General features: G+C 39.7%; 1 protein-coding gene across 2 annotated transcripts in view; it reads right to left on the bottom strand.

Annotated features, from left to right (window-relative positions):
* The window catches only part of tll1 (tolloid-like 1), a 44,359-nt gene that overhangs the window by 11,808 nt on the left and 16,209 nt on the right, over positions 1-16,342 (bottom strand). The window contains exons 4-17 of one of the 2 annotated variants that reach the window (XM_067498955.1): positions 15,769-15,942; positions 15,569-15,686; positions 13,877-14,055; positions 13,296-13,401; positions 12,311-12,435; positions 10,737-10,852; positions 10,454-10,556; positions 7,375-7,491; positions 7,011-7,156; positions 5,843-6,038; positions 5,603-5,728; positions 3,915-4,075; positions 3,644-3,824; positions 3,029-3,151 (exon numbers count right to left, since the gene is read on the bottom strand). In XM_067498955.1, the coding sequence (XP_067355056.1) occupies positions 3,029-3,151; positions 3,644-3,824; positions 3,915-4,075; positions 5,603-5,728; positions 5,843-6,038; positions 7,011-7,156; positions 7,375-7,491; positions 10,454-10,556; positions 10,737-10,852; positions 12,311-12,435; positions 13,296-13,401; positions 13,877-14,055; positions 15,569-15,686; positions 15,769-15,942 (1,971 nt within the window). The remainder of the gene's footprint in view (positions 1-3,028; positions 3,152-3,643; positions 3,825-3,914; positions 4,076-5,602; positions 5,729-5,842; positions 6,039-7,010; positions 7,157-7,374; positions 7,492-10,453; positions 10,557-10,736; positions 10,853-12,310; positions 12,436-13,295; positions 13,402-13,876; positions 14,056-15,568; positions 15,687-15,768; positions 15,943-16,342) is intronic. The other variant, XM_067498956.1, reaches the window with a different exon arrangement.

Here is a 16,342-nt window from a genome sequence, read left to right on the forward strand (position 1 = left end):
AACATTGTAATTCAAGGCCCAGATTTAAAGCCCAAATAGATGGAAAAAAGAGCGAACCCATCCCAGCTTTAAATACTGTCTGCAGCCTGAACTACTACCATAGAAACTAAATATTTCTAAAAGTATGGTTAGAGGAAAAGATGATATAACAAAACACTAGAATATTCAGGCACAAAGAAAAATAAGCTGCATAAACTCCATGGAGTTAAGCATGTTGGTGTGTGGCTCTGTTGGCCTGTCTTTTTTGCTGCTCTCTGGTCAGACTCCATCTTGGCTCAGAAACCTCCCCGACCATAACAGCTGTATTCTGATGAGCTGTGCTCTCCTCGGGCCCGACCACCAACCCTAAATCCGTCTGATGTGTTCACGCAGACCACTGAACAATAATCACTATTCACATTTGCATCCTGTGAGCCTCATGTTTTGAATTTGAGCTTTTCTCTCTCTGTGATATTTATTTCCCACCTCCACAGTTACAAGGTAGAATATGTGGAAACTGTCATGACACCAAGATGGAGACCACAACCTCCTACTGTAGATAAATGGGTTAGATTTTAGATATGAAAACTAACTGATGCAAACTGATTTTCTTGGTGGTATAATAACTCCTCACTGCTATTATAAAATGATAATGTTGTATTAAATCCATTATGACAACATATTATATTAACGTATTAGTATAACTACTGGTGACATACTCATTTTGGAATAACAAGGCTATTCAACTGTTTTATGATGTTGAAAATTGCTTTCAATCTTATAAAAGGGAATTGGCAAATGGTCATTTTGTCATATAAAGATACAGGTAAAGACTTGTTACAAGAAGCAGCTTGGAAAATACGCTTATACATTCCTTATTCAGGAGACAACATTAGATGAGACGAAGAACTCTCTTAACCATCTCTAATCTACTGAAGCCAAAAAACAGATTTGCTGTCTGTTTAGTAGCTTTAAGATGGTAAAAAAAAAACTGTTAGACAGTATCATACAGTGCATTGGCTGGAGCAGCTAAATTGAAAGTTAAAGACATTAGTACTAAATATAAATCAAGATTCTGCGTATTATTCTATGTGGAGTTGTTTATTCTATTGTTTGGCTGCAAAGCATCAATATAATGAGGCTAACTGACAGACGTTTGCAGACTCGAAACCAAACTGCCAACACAACAAAGGTGTTTTCTTTCTTCTCGCTCCCTCATCCTCTAATTTAAGGCTTCTTCTAACCACTTGGCTCCTCCTCAGGATGGTTGGGTGATGATAAAAACCTCCAGTGAGGCTGAACACTGCGGGAATAGAGCAGATCACAGGGTGGTGGAGAATGAAGCTGGGAAGACTCCCTCTGTCTGGGGCCGCCACGTTGACAACAGTGATGGTGTCAGAGACAGAATGATAGAGATGGGAATGGACTTATGCACAGGATGTAAAGGCACAGTGTGGGAGAGAGACCAGAGTTTGTGTGTGTGTGGTGTGTGTTTGTGACAGTGGGTGAGAGACAGATTCCTATAAAGAGATGTGAGATTAGACAGAGACGCCAAGCCTCACCTCAACTCATGAGGTTGTGAATCAAACCAGATCTGCTTTTAATGAAACCACTAAGTCCTTCCGTGCGTGCGTGCGTGCGTGCGTGCGTGCGTGCGTGCGTGCGTGCGTGCGTGCGTGCGTGCGTGCGTGCGTGCGTGCGTGTGTGTGTGTGTGTGTGCGTGTGTTTGTGTCTGATGTGGTATTACAGTGCTATTGTGGGCTCAGTCTCACCCTATCACAGGCTAAGAAGCTTTGTGGTCGATGCTACACAGTGCTCATTGTAGCTTTCTTCAGGTCAAGCACTCAGCGTCCCCACACACACACACACACACACACACACACACACACACACACACACACACACACACACTGAAATACACACACACACACACACAAAAAAACACTCACACGGATTAGTAGTGTGTGGGAGGCCAAAAGGACCTCCCCAAAGCTGCTGGCTTGTCGCCAACCAAAAGCTATCCCTGGAAACTTAGCTGGGCCACTCACACACCAACTTTTAACACTCCCTAACAAGTTATCTGCATGCGAGTTATTTTTTCTCTACAATCATGCTCCACTGAGCGAATAAACTGTTTTTAAGGTGCTTTGCACGTAGCGGAACATTGTCGAAAGCATTCTGTTGACAGCTCTACTTCCTCGGAAGCAGAGCAAAGTGGCTAAATGATAGAATGAAGTTTCAGCATTTCTCTTTGGATTTATTTATTGCCAGCATCAGAAGAGTTAGAGAAGAGAAATTTATTATTTGCTGTTGACATTCAACAAATTATTCCCTTCAACAGCTAGAAGGGGATATTTGTTGTGTTTTTAATGGAGAATCAGCACCGTGTCCAGATTCCATACCTAATACTAATGCTTTTATCAATATGCAAAATGTTTATGTTTGGAAGTACACAACAACATGGAAACTAGGCTTTCTTGACTTTTTGTTTGTGATGCTAATGGCACACTTTTATCCTCTGAAGCCATTCTCATAGGAGAAGCTTCTCAAAGCTAAAGACATAAAAAATGTTCTGGACAAAGATGACATTTCTAAAACATCTTAGATGATTGAAAAAGTTTAAAAACACTAAATTTAAGAAATCTTCTAAAAATGAAACTGGGTTAAGTGGCATTTTGAACTATGCATCTACTGTCTAATTTTTCTTTTTTTAAAAGGGCAAAAAACTTCATGTAGCTTTTACACAGTCTTGCATGCTAACGGCCTACACTTATAGGAATGTATACAGGATGAATCAAATGATAAAATCATTGAAAATCACAATGTAAAAGTGCTGAGAGTTAAAAATATTAGTATCAGAGTTTATTATCACCCAACCTTACATGATACAGTGAATTAACAGTATGTAGTATGGAACTGGGACACAGCACGTGATATCCTCTAAAGGAGAATGGATTAAACTTGATCCAAACCATTAATACAGGATCCATCCATTCCCTCATATCACACGGTAGACCAATCAGAGATTCCGATTGTAAGGTCATGTTACCTCTGACCTTTGATGCGGTTGCCAGCTTGTTGTTGATGCGGCCACGATTGGGAGAGAGGCCGCGCTTTATTTCCTGGCAGGACTCAAACACAAACATACGGTCCTGACACAGAGTTGGCCTGTCTGAAGGAGAGAGAGGGCAGAGCACAGGGTGGGTGCAGGAGGCCAGACAGCCAGTGGACGCTCAGGGGATACAGCAAGACAGACGAACGGAGCTCACGCAGACAAGCAGAAACCAGCTACTGTATACACACACGTATACTGTATATATGGATATACTTCCACAAATGCAAGGAAACATTTAAAAGCAGTAACACAAAGCAGAGGTGGCTGGAGAACTTGACATGAAATGTATATCTATGCTCAGCTGATAATGATTTCCAAAGCATTTTTTTTTTTTTTTGATTTGCCGGACCTATATTGTTATTATTATATATTGTACTGTCAGTTTTTAATTTCCGTCACTTACAATGGACTCAAATATCCACATCAACTTTTCCAACTGCTCCAAGACCACAATCTCTTCTCTACAGACCATAACCATGTCCACTGTGTTCCGAAGAAGATATGCTCACATTGCTCTGCACTTCCTTAACAAACACACGCGTGGCTTACCTGAGAAGAAGTGAGCCTTGAAGCCTTTCTTGGAGACCGTATTGTCAGACTTGAACTCAATCCTCATGTTGTTGTATTGAGAGGTGATGACCTCAGGGACCTCCGTGCCACAGTATTTGCCGTGTAGCTTAGAGTCAGATGAGAGGCCGCTGCGAACCTCCACATAGTCATATTTACACACCTAAATACACAAAGAAGGCTTTTGTAGCACACATCAACAAACTGGCCGTGATGTTTCCTATCTCCCTTTTGCTCTAATTAACACACTGACCTCGTTGCCCTCCAGCTCAAAGGCTTCAAACTGCATGGAAATGCGGTACTGAGTGGGAGCGACCACCTGCCACACACAGTTCTTGTTAGGTGGATACTCTTTAGGCCAACCAGGAGTGCTGATGGTCCCATTCAGCTTAGACAGAAGGCCGCCACATGCCGCTGTTAGCATACATAAACACATCATTCAGAACCGGAGATGCTAAAAAAGGGAGAAACTGAGACAGTAATCAGTTTGAGATTTGTACGGTTCTATGTTTTTCTTACTTTATTGTCTATTTATCCTCTTAGCATTTTTATCTTTATTTGAAAACTAAAGTGAAATGTGATGAGGTATGATGCACAGTATGAATGGAATCGAATTCAGAGCATATGAGTCTTACTAATTAGGCTCCTGTGGTGTTTATGCATGAGATTTTTTAACTGGAGCAGCATAGCTATCTTTGTAGAGATGTGTGGCTCCTTTAGTTGCTCCAACTTATACAATTATGTGAGAGTACTATAACACTAGGCAGAGATCATTTGTCATTTTGTTCCCTGATTTGGATATTTTCAGTCTGAACGTTTTTGTTTTTTTTGTGATTTTAGCATTTGGTATATTTTTTATACATCTCTTTGTGGCCATTTTTAACTAAGCTCACAGAAAATGTGTACTCTTCACAGGCTTTGCCCAATGGCCCCCTAACCTCTCATGCTTCTAGGCCTGTGCCAGGTAAGCCCATTAAAAACTCCATCCATGGAAACCCCTGCTTTGTACACTAAAGGAACAATGGAAATAAAAATCTTAGAAACATATTAAAATAGAACACTTTGCACGACTGTGTTTTTCAGCCGCATTGACAAAATGCAAAATGCAAAAAGATAAAAAGGAATATTATATTAAATACGCTTTTAAAGATGGATTTAACATAATACAGAAGGATTTTACAACACAGCTTTGAGCGACCATGATTGAGTGTTTCACTTTGTTCTTTGACCTTACTGCTGCGGTTGGGTGTGGCCTCCGGTGTAGATAGAAGGACGATATTTTTGACATGATAAAGTTAAGGATTGTCTCATGAAAGAGAAATTATAACAGAAAGTCATTACTGTGTGTATTACATTTAAGAATTCAAAGTGGACTAATTAATCACTAAACACCTGTCCTCTTTATTATAAAAATAGGTGTCAGAACAGCCATTGAGAATTATCCAACAAAAAATTAAACCCAAATGTAAACGTAAGGGATTTCTTTTTTAAAATATACTTTCTACATAATTTTCCCAGCCATTATTTGACTGGGGATGCCAAAAAAAACGACTGCTTTTCAAAGAAATACAGCAAAACCACAGTTTGGATTTTCCTTTAGACTAGCTTATTTGTCTCTTTGGCTCAGAAGTGGTTTGTTCAGTAGTTTCAGTGTGTGGGTCATTGCGGGTAGCTAATCTATTTTGTGGGATTAAAGGACCTCCACAGCATTTGTGGCATTGTAAGTACGAGGTATGTGGCTTTGTGTCAGAAGGATGTTTTTTCCTGTTGATTGAAGCTGTTCGGATGTTCTTTTCTGATGAGTTTACACTCATATCCTACTGCAACACACAGCTGCATAAAAAGGAATGCACATACAATCATGAGTTCAGCATACCACACTCTCTCTCTCTCTCACACACACAGACTCACACACACACACACGCCTGCACGCAGCGTTACCTTCACAGCTCTTCTTGTCAGATGCAAGTTCATAGCCTGGGTCACAGGCACACTTGAAGCTGCCGAGAGTGTTTACACACCTCTGTTCACATCCACCATTGTCTGGCTTGGCACACTCATCCACCTCTGAAAAACACACACGTCCAAGCACATTTTCACACACATTAGGAGTGCTTGAGTCCAAAAGTCACATGAGAAAAACCATCTAACACACACACACACACACACACACTCACTCACCTTTAAAAAAGTTAGCAGCAAAGCCAGCCTTGTTAACCGTCCCGTCTGAGACAAATTTCATCCAGAGTGTGTGTGACGTAGAACGCACATCCTCAGGTTTGTCATAGCCACAAAATCGGCCAATTAGAGGGCTTGTCTCCAGAGCACCATCCCGAACTTCCAGGTAGTCGTACGCACAGCTGTCATGCCTCTCAATCTACAAAAACATTTACAAACACATTGAGAATGACAACACGACTGTGAATGTCACAGTGAAGTCTTCTTGCTCTGGAAATTTAAAGTGTGGAATTGTTAAATTATCAAGCATAAGTGCACAATCTAAAAAAACTATGTCAATCAATCTTGGCTGAGTTTAAATTGTGTAGCTCATCAATCGTTTAATCAGGAATTTAAATAGAAACTGGGAATTTTTTTCTGTGATAGTTTAACTGCTCGTGTTACTTTCTGGGAGAGACTCCAATATACCAGCATGACCCAACCTAGAATTCAGCCACTAAGCTGATGGAGAAAAAAGGTTATAGTTACCAAAAGGAATAATAACCAAAACTAATACAGAATAAAGTTGAAAACAAAACAAAAATCAGAAATGCTGTCCAAAATACTCATGTTTGGGTCCAGTAACCAGCAGATACACAAGACTTGAATGCATTCTGTTAGAATAGCATTTCAGAAGAAAGAACAGGATAAGATAGAATGTAAAAACATAATAGAATAGAGCAAAATGTACAATGCAGAATATAGCATAAAAGAGCAGAATGCAACAGAAAAAACAATATATAGCTTAACAGAACATTTTCGAATAAATAACAGAATCGAGCCAAACTAAATAAAAGAGAAGAGAAAGACATGGAATATAACATAATAAAAAAAGAATCAAATAGACTTAGATAGAAAAAAATCTCATATATTTTTAAAAGATGTTGAACTTGCCTGACAAAAAGCGAACAAGTGAACTTTTCATGTGTAAAGTCAGGTTGGGGACATACTGAGTCATTTAGTACACAGACATTTTATACCTCGCCAACGAAAAAACCCATTCTGAACGGCCTGAAATGCGTCCCGATACACACAAACACCTCCACCTTTATTAACTTCCTAGCAGCTATAAGAGCATGAAATTTGACCCGGGCATTCCTGAGTGCATACACACACACACACAGTGAGTCACCTCGAAGGCCTGGAAGCTGAGCCCGACGTTGTATCCCTCCGACACAGTAATCCTCCACACACATTCTTTGGAGGGTCTGTAGTCATCGGGATAATTGGGAGACTGAATCTGTCCTGAGTCCTTGGTGATTTCCCCTCCACAGATCGCTGCAAATGAACAACAGGATGGATAACCATTAACAACACTGGCTAAAAACACCTGAAACACGTTCCATGTAAACTAATGGAACCTCTGTGAAAGCTTCTCACTAAAGTCACAAAATATCTCATATAATTTAGAGGCTTCCCGTGTATCACTCAAAAATCTATGTTCATTTTTATGTATTACATTAAATATCTGCTTGTTTCTATGGTCGAGCAGTTACCTTCATAAATGGCAGCAAAGCCTTTTCCCACCCAGTTGCTGCTGCTGCGGAACTCAATCCACATTCTGCTGTCGGTGGAAATCAAGATGTCAGGAACTTTGTCTCCACAAAATCTGCCTGTGAAACATACACAGACCTTGTCAGGATCCTACTGTAGATGGTGCTGTCCAATGAAAGTTTAGAATTATTATGGGGAAACCAAAAACTGAAAAGTTTGTTAAACATAAAACCCGATGAAAACTTCTGGAACATTTCTTACTGTAACAACCCTCTAGACCACGATTAGAATCACAAACCCACTGAGCCAAAAATTGCAGCTGTCCCATGTGTTTGAATTGCATTTATGACTGGCACGCTTCCACAGAGGGCTCCAGCAAAACCATCACGGGGTAAAGCTCTACAACACTTACCAACATAATAAAATAGCTAATAAACATAGATGCATGCACATACACCGATCAGCCACAACATTAATACAACCTGGTGTTTTTAATATTTTGGTGGACCAGGGTCAGCATTGTAAGAGTGTAGTTGCTGGCCACAAAGTGTTCAACACCATAGTGCGTATGAGGCTTTGTATCTGCAGACTCCTGTCCACCACATTAAAACCATGTAAGCCAAGTAGAATAGCCACTAGTTTTGACCATTCTACTGTTTGTTTGGCAAAAGACCAAGAACCAAATTGTTACTGCTGCAGTAACTTGCCAGAGTTGTAAAAATCTTGTCTCAAAGGAGCGCACGCAGCTGTGGAGAATCTTGGCATCTTTAATTTGCACTTTCTGAATTTCACGTCTTCTCACTGCTGTCTGCAGCACCCGAGTTTATATCAATAGAGCTTCATTGTTTTTTTGTTTTTTTTTAATATAATGCTACTGTCTATCTGAACTTAACTTTACAGTCCCTGCAGCCACAAAAGATTTAATCTGTCCATTACAATAGAAAAAACTATTACAAATGGCCAGTAAAACAAGAAAACAAGTAAACAAGAATATTTTGTGGTTAATGTCATGATTACTGCCTCTGCCTTGTTTATTTGGCCTGCCAGATTCCCTCAGACTGTCCCTGTGATCTCAGTTAACCAATTAAAGAATCAATGTTTTTCCAATTAATCCTCCCTATTAAACCAGCTCATTTTACTCTGCCAGGTTGACTCGGTTGCTTGTTTGCGTCCTGTTAACCTGTATATATACACACACAACTCCAATTCCAAAAAAGTTGGGAATATGAGTAAAACGTAAATAAAGACATAATGCAATGATTTGCAAATCTCATCATGCCAAATTTTATTGACAACAGAACATAAACAGCATGTCACATCTTGAAACTGAGATGTTTTAAACATTTCATGGAAAATATTAGCTCATTTTGAATTTGATGGCAGAAACACATCTCAAATAAGTTAGAAGAGGGTGATGTTTACCAATGTGTAGCATCCTCTCTTCTTTTAACAACTGACTGCAAACTTCTGGGTGAAGTGAAGAGACCAGTTCCTGGAGTTTTAGGAGAGTAATGTTGTCCTATGTTGTCCTGCTTTGATTCAAGATTCTAGCTGCTCAACAGTCCGGGGCCTTTGCCAGATTTTTGTTTACGATGCTCCAAATGTTTTGTATTGGTGAAAGGTCTGGACTGCAGACAGGCCAGTTCAGGACATGGACCCTTCTCCTGTGAATCGATGCTGTTGTGATGGAAGAAGTCTGTGGTTTAGCATTGTCTTCCTGAAATATGCAAGGTCTTCCCTGAAAAATACATTGTCTGGATGGGAGCATATGTTGCTCTAAAACCTCTTTGTACTTTTCAGCATTCGTGGTGTCTATCCAGATGTTTAAGCTGCCCACGTAGACACTAATGCACCCCCATACCATCAGAGATGCAGGCATTTAAACTGTCCGCTGATCTCAAGCTAGATTGTCCCTCTCCTCTTTAGTCCACAGGACACAACGCCTATGTTTTCCAAAAGGAATTTCAAATTTTGGTTCATCTGAGCACAGAACAGTTTTCCATTTTGCCTCAGACCATTTTAAAAGAGCTTCGGCCCAGAGAACACGGCGGTGTTTCTGGATTGTGTTCTTCTTTGCATGATACAGCTTTAACCTACATTTGTGGAATGCAGAGTGAACTGTGTTTCTGGAAGGGTTCCTCAGCCCATGCAGTGATGTCCAGTAGAGAATCATGCCTGTCATATCCAGTTTTGACCTTCGGCCTTGTCCCTTGCTCACAGAGATTCCTCCTGATTCTCTGAATCTTTTGATGGTATTATATACTGTAGATGGTGGGATCTTCAAAGTCTTCACAATTTTACACTGAAGAACACTTTTCCGAAATTGTTCCACAATTTGTGCCATTTGTCACAGATTGATGAACCCCTGCCCATCTTTACATTTGAGAGGCTCTGCCTCTCTGAAAGGCTCCTTTTATACCCAGTCACATTACTGATCTGTTGCCAATTAAGCTAATTAGTTCCTCCTCCAGTCGTTTTTGATTATGGCAATTACTTTTCCAGCCTTTTGTTGCCCCTCTTCCAACTTTTTTGAGATGTGGTGCTGCCATCAAATTCAAAATGAGATAATATTTTCCATGAAATAGTAAAATTTGTTATTTATGTTCTATTGTGAAAAGAAGATGTGGGTTGACGAGATTTGCAAATCATTGCTTTCAGTTTTTATTTACATTTTCGCATCTTCCAACCTTTTTTGGAATTGGGGTTGTATATGTGAGACTACACATTTGTATGCCTGTAAACCGTCTCATCTTTTTACTGTTAAATCCGTTGAACTGTTGTGTCAGAATGGATAATTTCTCTGCTGCTGCATTCCATGGCAAGTGAAGAAAGAAGTGTCTGTATTGGATTAAGAAAATTTACTTCGTTGTCCAGATTTACAAACCCACTCATACTGTATATCCCAAAAGGCTATTTGGATTTTTTTGGAAATATGTAGAAAAATGTTTTACAAGACAGCAATCCAATGAAGCAATAACACAGTATAAAGAAGTGGAAGAGTTATAACAATGGGCAGTTTGTTTATTTGAAGTTAGTTCATGCCTCCTCCTTTTGCTCACCCTGACTGTCTGTTGATCTTACCGAGCAAAGGAGCTTTTCTCCAGTAACCATCCCGAACTTCAATGTAGTCATACCAGCACAGACTGCTCTTATACAGATCCATGGTGGTGAAATTGAGGACAATCTAAAAAAGGCAAACAACCAAACAAAATAAATTCACTACAGTTAATAAAAAACGCACAATCCACTTCAGAGAACCAAAGAAAGTGGCACCTGTAGTGACTTAATTAACACACAGTATTTTAATTGGCTATACAGCACATTCACTGCAATGCAGGGTGCTACTTTGCGTGTGTGTGTGCACCTTTTCTCCAGGTGTAACAGATATTCTCCAGACACAATGTGTGTATGACGGGTAGCCGTTGGGGTAACCGGGAGACGAGAAGTTGCCCGTTGACTCTTGGAGTGTCTCTCCGCATGCTGCAACACAGAGAGCACACGGACGCACACGAGCGCAGATGGAATTACATTTTTGTGGTGAGCACTGCTGTTTTGCATAATCCTTTCAGCTGTGTACTGAAGATTTAAGATGGCTCTCCTATGTATTATTATTAATTGCCAATTTTCCAAAATAAATATACTACAGACGGTTTTGTGAAAACAACTGCCTCATACACAAACCCTGGTTTTGTGCCAGGATTTGTCTATATTATCTGATTTGCCAAAAAAAACTGCGAAAGAATAAAAATTGCCCTTTTTTAAAATTGTTTTTGGCTTTTTTTCAAAGTTTTGCATGTTTGAGGCTACAGTATACATGCAAATATTTCTTTGTGTACACATGTGAGGTCTGAGCATAGTCATTAAGCCCCATAATGGTTTAGCAGAATAAACATTCCCTAGTACTATAGCCATTTACTGTAGGGGAGTAAGAGTGACAGACTTAATTTACAACATTGAAGAATAAAACTTTTACAGCTGGATTTTAGGAGAAATTTCAGAAGAAAAAAAATCACTCCCTAAACGCGTCACTCTGTGTTTAACGCCATCACTCCCTCTCAAAAGGAGGTTAGCCAAATGTGCCCCTCCTATCCCATCATGCATGCTGTTTTCCCCCACAATGCCCTGGGGCTCTGTTCATCTGTCAGTGAACATGGTATCGCTCCAATAAGAACTTGTAAGTGGTATGTATTGTATTTCCAGCTGAGACACACTAGAACAGACACATGGCCTTGTTCAATGTGTGTTATTGCAATCTGTGCTGCCTTAGCAGTTTTGAATATTTAAAAAAAACTACATTAATTCTTGAATATTCTAGGATGAATTACATTTTGCTTGAAAAAAATAGTCAAAATAAATAAATACATAAGCACATTATGAAGCAGAGACTATCTAATAACAGCAAAAGGAAATGTGACAAATCATATTTAAACTGTTTGGCTCAGATCCATGATGTGTACACAATGACCTGGAATGTGAAGTCATCCTGAGGATGTGACTTTGTGTGTGGCCCTGAGAGGGATGGCAGCATTTATAACATCAGTTTGCAACATAACTACAGAGCTCAGCTTGAGAGCAGATCCAGATCACGTTCACATCAGAACAGGGCCACAGGGACATCATGATGGTGCGTATATGCACAAAAATGAATGGGAAGAGCGTGTGTGGTGTGCGAGACCCGAAAACAGAGAGGGAAGTATCACATGGAAAAACAAATTACTCAGCTTCACCTCTGTGCCTGAGAGAGTGAAGGTGTGGGCCAATTTAATAGACACGAGCAGATAAACAGATAATTGTTGTTTGTTAGCTATGACGACAGCAAAGGCATAACCCCCACCATCACACACACACATACACACACACACACACACACACACACACACACACACACACACACACACACACACACACATTGTGGTCTCAGTGTAAATATATAAGTACCTGGACATCTATACAGCTTCCTTGCCTGTGCAATGTCTCCTTTACTGAGCCTGGTCCGCTGGCCAATAGCAGGCCGGACGCCGTTTTCATCTCTGGATGGAAGGATGGTGTCAAGGAACATCCCCCTAGAGGAAGATAAAAAGCTACTTAATACACAGGCTGCTCTAATTAGAGGCAAATTAAATATGACAACACATTTGTTTATCTAAAGATAAGGGATCACAGCTTGCAGGATACATTTTGGGACCCCTTTGAACAAGATGATACATCTCAAAGGGGTTTATCCTGATATACAATTAGTTTTCTAAAATAAATCCAGTTGGTCACAAGGCTTTTAAAATAATAATAAGCCAAAAAATGTCTCTGCTGCAGAAAAATGTGTTTTTCCTCGAAATGAACTCATTTACTAGATAATTAAGCACATTTTCTTCAAGTTTCTGCAATGGAAATAGAGAATGCACCTATACCAGCCAATTAATTATCATATTATTGGAATGAGATATTGAAATTATTCTTTTTTTCTAGCTTCTCCAAAGGAGCATATGCTTATTTTGTCACACATGATAATAAACCAAATATTCTGAATGTTTTACATCATGGTTTTATCTGGGAAGTTTTGTATCCTGACATTCAAAATTCTAAACTTGACAAAAAAGCACAAGTATAAAAGATTAAACAGGGGAAAAATAACTTTTTGGTTTTACCAATCACAATTTGAAGTCATATGCAAGTGATGATGATAGGTCACAACTGGACACTGGTTCGTTATAAATTGGTGAGGAGTAGGTCTCACTATCAGTTCTAACACAAAACAATTAACGACAGCTTTAACATTCAAAAAGTGGGTCATTCTTTAAAAAAAAATGACAAAGCAGTCTTCAAACTGATAAAAAAATGTGTTTTGGCACATCATGCGTCTGACATCTGATCGGTTTTGTACTATAAATCAAAACAAGACAGCAGATGACATGTTGCCGCTGGTTACCGTGAGAAGGTGTTCCTGGCGTAGTGCATGATGCTATCAAAATCATATGGCTCCCCAAGAGAGTTGACCTCCCCGGGCTCCATCTTGAGGAAGTTATACTCCTGGCCTGGGAACCACACATGTACAAACACACATGCATGCATGCATGCACGCATGCACACACAGACACGCACACACACGTACACATGGACGCACACACACACACAGACACACACGCATTTGATTAAAATATGATTAAATGATTAAGATATAATAAGGTACATTGGAACAGTGTAGCTGTGATCTCTGATGAGTTTCTTAATAACAACAAGTCTCATGGACTATGGTGTTTTTCATTTTAACACCTGTCAGACTGTGGATGTTTGACAGATCAGACGAGCATGTTGGAGGAAAACCGACAGACAGTCTGGGAGCCTAGGTGACTTCACAACCATTAAAAGCCTCATTCACACTCACACAGAGCCAGACACAAGTGTGAATTCAAAACTCTACACACACATAGTCCGTAAATTTCCTTACTTGCCTTCAGATAAAGACAGCACTCAATGATTGAAGCAGAGACCCAGACTAACGAGTCTCACCTGGTTGGATGTTATCCCGAATGATGGTCACATGATCGTCCCGGTCAGGACGCGTGTGCTCGTGCCAGAAGCCAATGACGTGCCCCAGTTCGTGCACCACAATGCCAAACTTGTCACAGTTCTTGCCTATAGAAATAGCCTGGGGCCCGTTGCCACGACGACCCACATAGGAACAACACCTATTAGGAATTAGTGGGAAGTTGATAGCAGGGAGATAAGCAGTTGATATTTACTACACATTTGGCAATAGAAAAAGCGTCAGCAGTGCTGTATGAACACGCATACACACCGACACACACATACACACATACAGGATTTCCTGCCCTGTACTACAGTACAGCCACCGGAGGAAACGTGGCAGGATTTATTTACATACAATACTTTGACAGCGCTGCAGTTTCATAACCCACAGTGAAAAAGCTGTGAGAATTCACATATTGCTGCTCACAGAACACACACATATAAACACACCCACACGCACTCATTCTCTTTTTCTGTTTAGCAGAGACATCTGTGCCAGGCTAACAAATCTGATTAAAGTTACCCAGCGAGCTGATTGCAGGATCAGGAGTCACTGGAGTAGAGAGTCTTTTCCTGAGATATTTGCAGCACAACTACTTTACACACACAGAGCACAAAATTGTATTGTGGTTCTACTTTATACTACAGTAACAGTACATGTTTTCTGTCTTTTTCTCTTTCTTTTACACATATCACACACAAAAGCTGGAGGGTTTTATGCATCAGATTTAAGGGTCTAATCTCTGATGCAGCCTATCACAGAGCAATAAACAACTGTCACCATTAGTTAACATGCAGAGTTGTAGCTTATCTAAATGCCTCCAAGTATGTGCATTAATATATATATATATATGCTTTTATAACATTATGAATTTATACTGCTCCATCCATCACTTGAAAGACAGATGCATGTACCGGCCATCAAATAAGAACAGAACAGGCACAGGAATTAAAAAGCCATACATTTTGGAATTTGCACAATTTTTTAATCACTGTTACAGTGAATAATATTTTTATCACCACAGATCTCAATCAGGCAAAAAAATATATATATTAATTAGTTTTTAGAAGCCCTATTTAGTTTTATGCTTGTTTTTTCCATAATTTCCAAAACTTGTGGCAATAATATACAGTCATTTTATTTATTGTCTATGTATATCAATATTTTGGTGTCTTATTATAACTACAAAACCATATTTTCCTTTTAAAAAGACACCAAGCTTTTTCTGTGATACTGTAAATGCTGTATCACAGAAATGATACAGTCATAACAGAACCTGACCAAATTAAAATGTTGTCTATAAATCTCTGACAATAGAGCTAATCAACAAGACTACAAATGCCCTCATCTCAACTACTCTAAAACCTTACAACTTACAACCAGTTGGTGAAGTGCCATCACTGTACAAACACACTTTGACCCCTCCGTGCCGCCACTCAGCAGAACAATGCACTTCTGCAGAGTATGAACGAAAACACTGTATGAACATACAAACACTTAAATCCAAGCAGCATGATTGGTCCGATGGGGAACCAGGAGCAGGACAGGAAGGAAAGTGAAGCCATTGTTGAGTGACCGTATCGTCTCTCACTGTGACAAGGTCACTATTGAACTCTAGGTACAAACACCCCCCACACACACACACACGCAAAGACATATGTCAAACTCACCCGCAGGGCCGGTACGTGAACACTATGTAGCTTTCCTCATCTGTCTTCTCAATGAAAGTTACGCACGTTTGTTTCTCCCAGTGACGCATGGCCTGCTTGAACATGGCCCTCTGACTACCTAAAACACACACACAATCACACATTGGTGTGTGTGTTTTACTGCTGAGCAGTACTGGCATTAGTCCAGTTGGGTTACTTACCAGTAAAATTTCCTCCTATGACGTAGGGAATGACTCCTCCAGGCCATATCCTCTCGGCTCGGGATGTGGCTGCTCGACGAATACGCCTCTTTACAGCATTCTCAGTCTTCCCATCTTTCCCAGTTTGGCTCTTGGGACTGGCAGCTCCCTTGCTGATGTTCTTGGGGAAATAATCTAAACGAGTAGGAAGAAAGGAACCATGATCAGATTTACCACTATTTAAAATGAATAAATTACTAGGCTATTTTTATGCTTTCATATAATTTGATTATACTATTTCATATTCTACACGACCTTTTAGAGTTTGCTTTCAAAGCAGAAAGTAATAAAACTGTTAGAAATTGATCTGGTGATATTTTATTAACATTTTAATTTAAATAGGTTGGTAATCTACTGGATGAGTAGATTTGTTCTAATATAAACTAAATTCAAACATTTTGTAGCTAGGTCCAGCCATGTTTGTAGCAATTATTATGTATCATTATAAAACAAACACACTTCAGTTTGTACAGCTGCATTTTACTTCATTCACTATAAAATTTAACCAGCGGTTTGCATTAATTAATTAATAATC

Source organism: Channa argus, chromosome 3, assembly GCF_033026475.1.
Source record: "Channa argus isolate prfri chromosome 3, Channa argus male v1.0, whole genome shotgun sequence".
In the NCBI taxonomy this organism is placed as follows: Eukaryota; Metazoa; Chordata; class Actinopteri; order Anabantiformes; family Channidae; genus Channa; species Channa argus.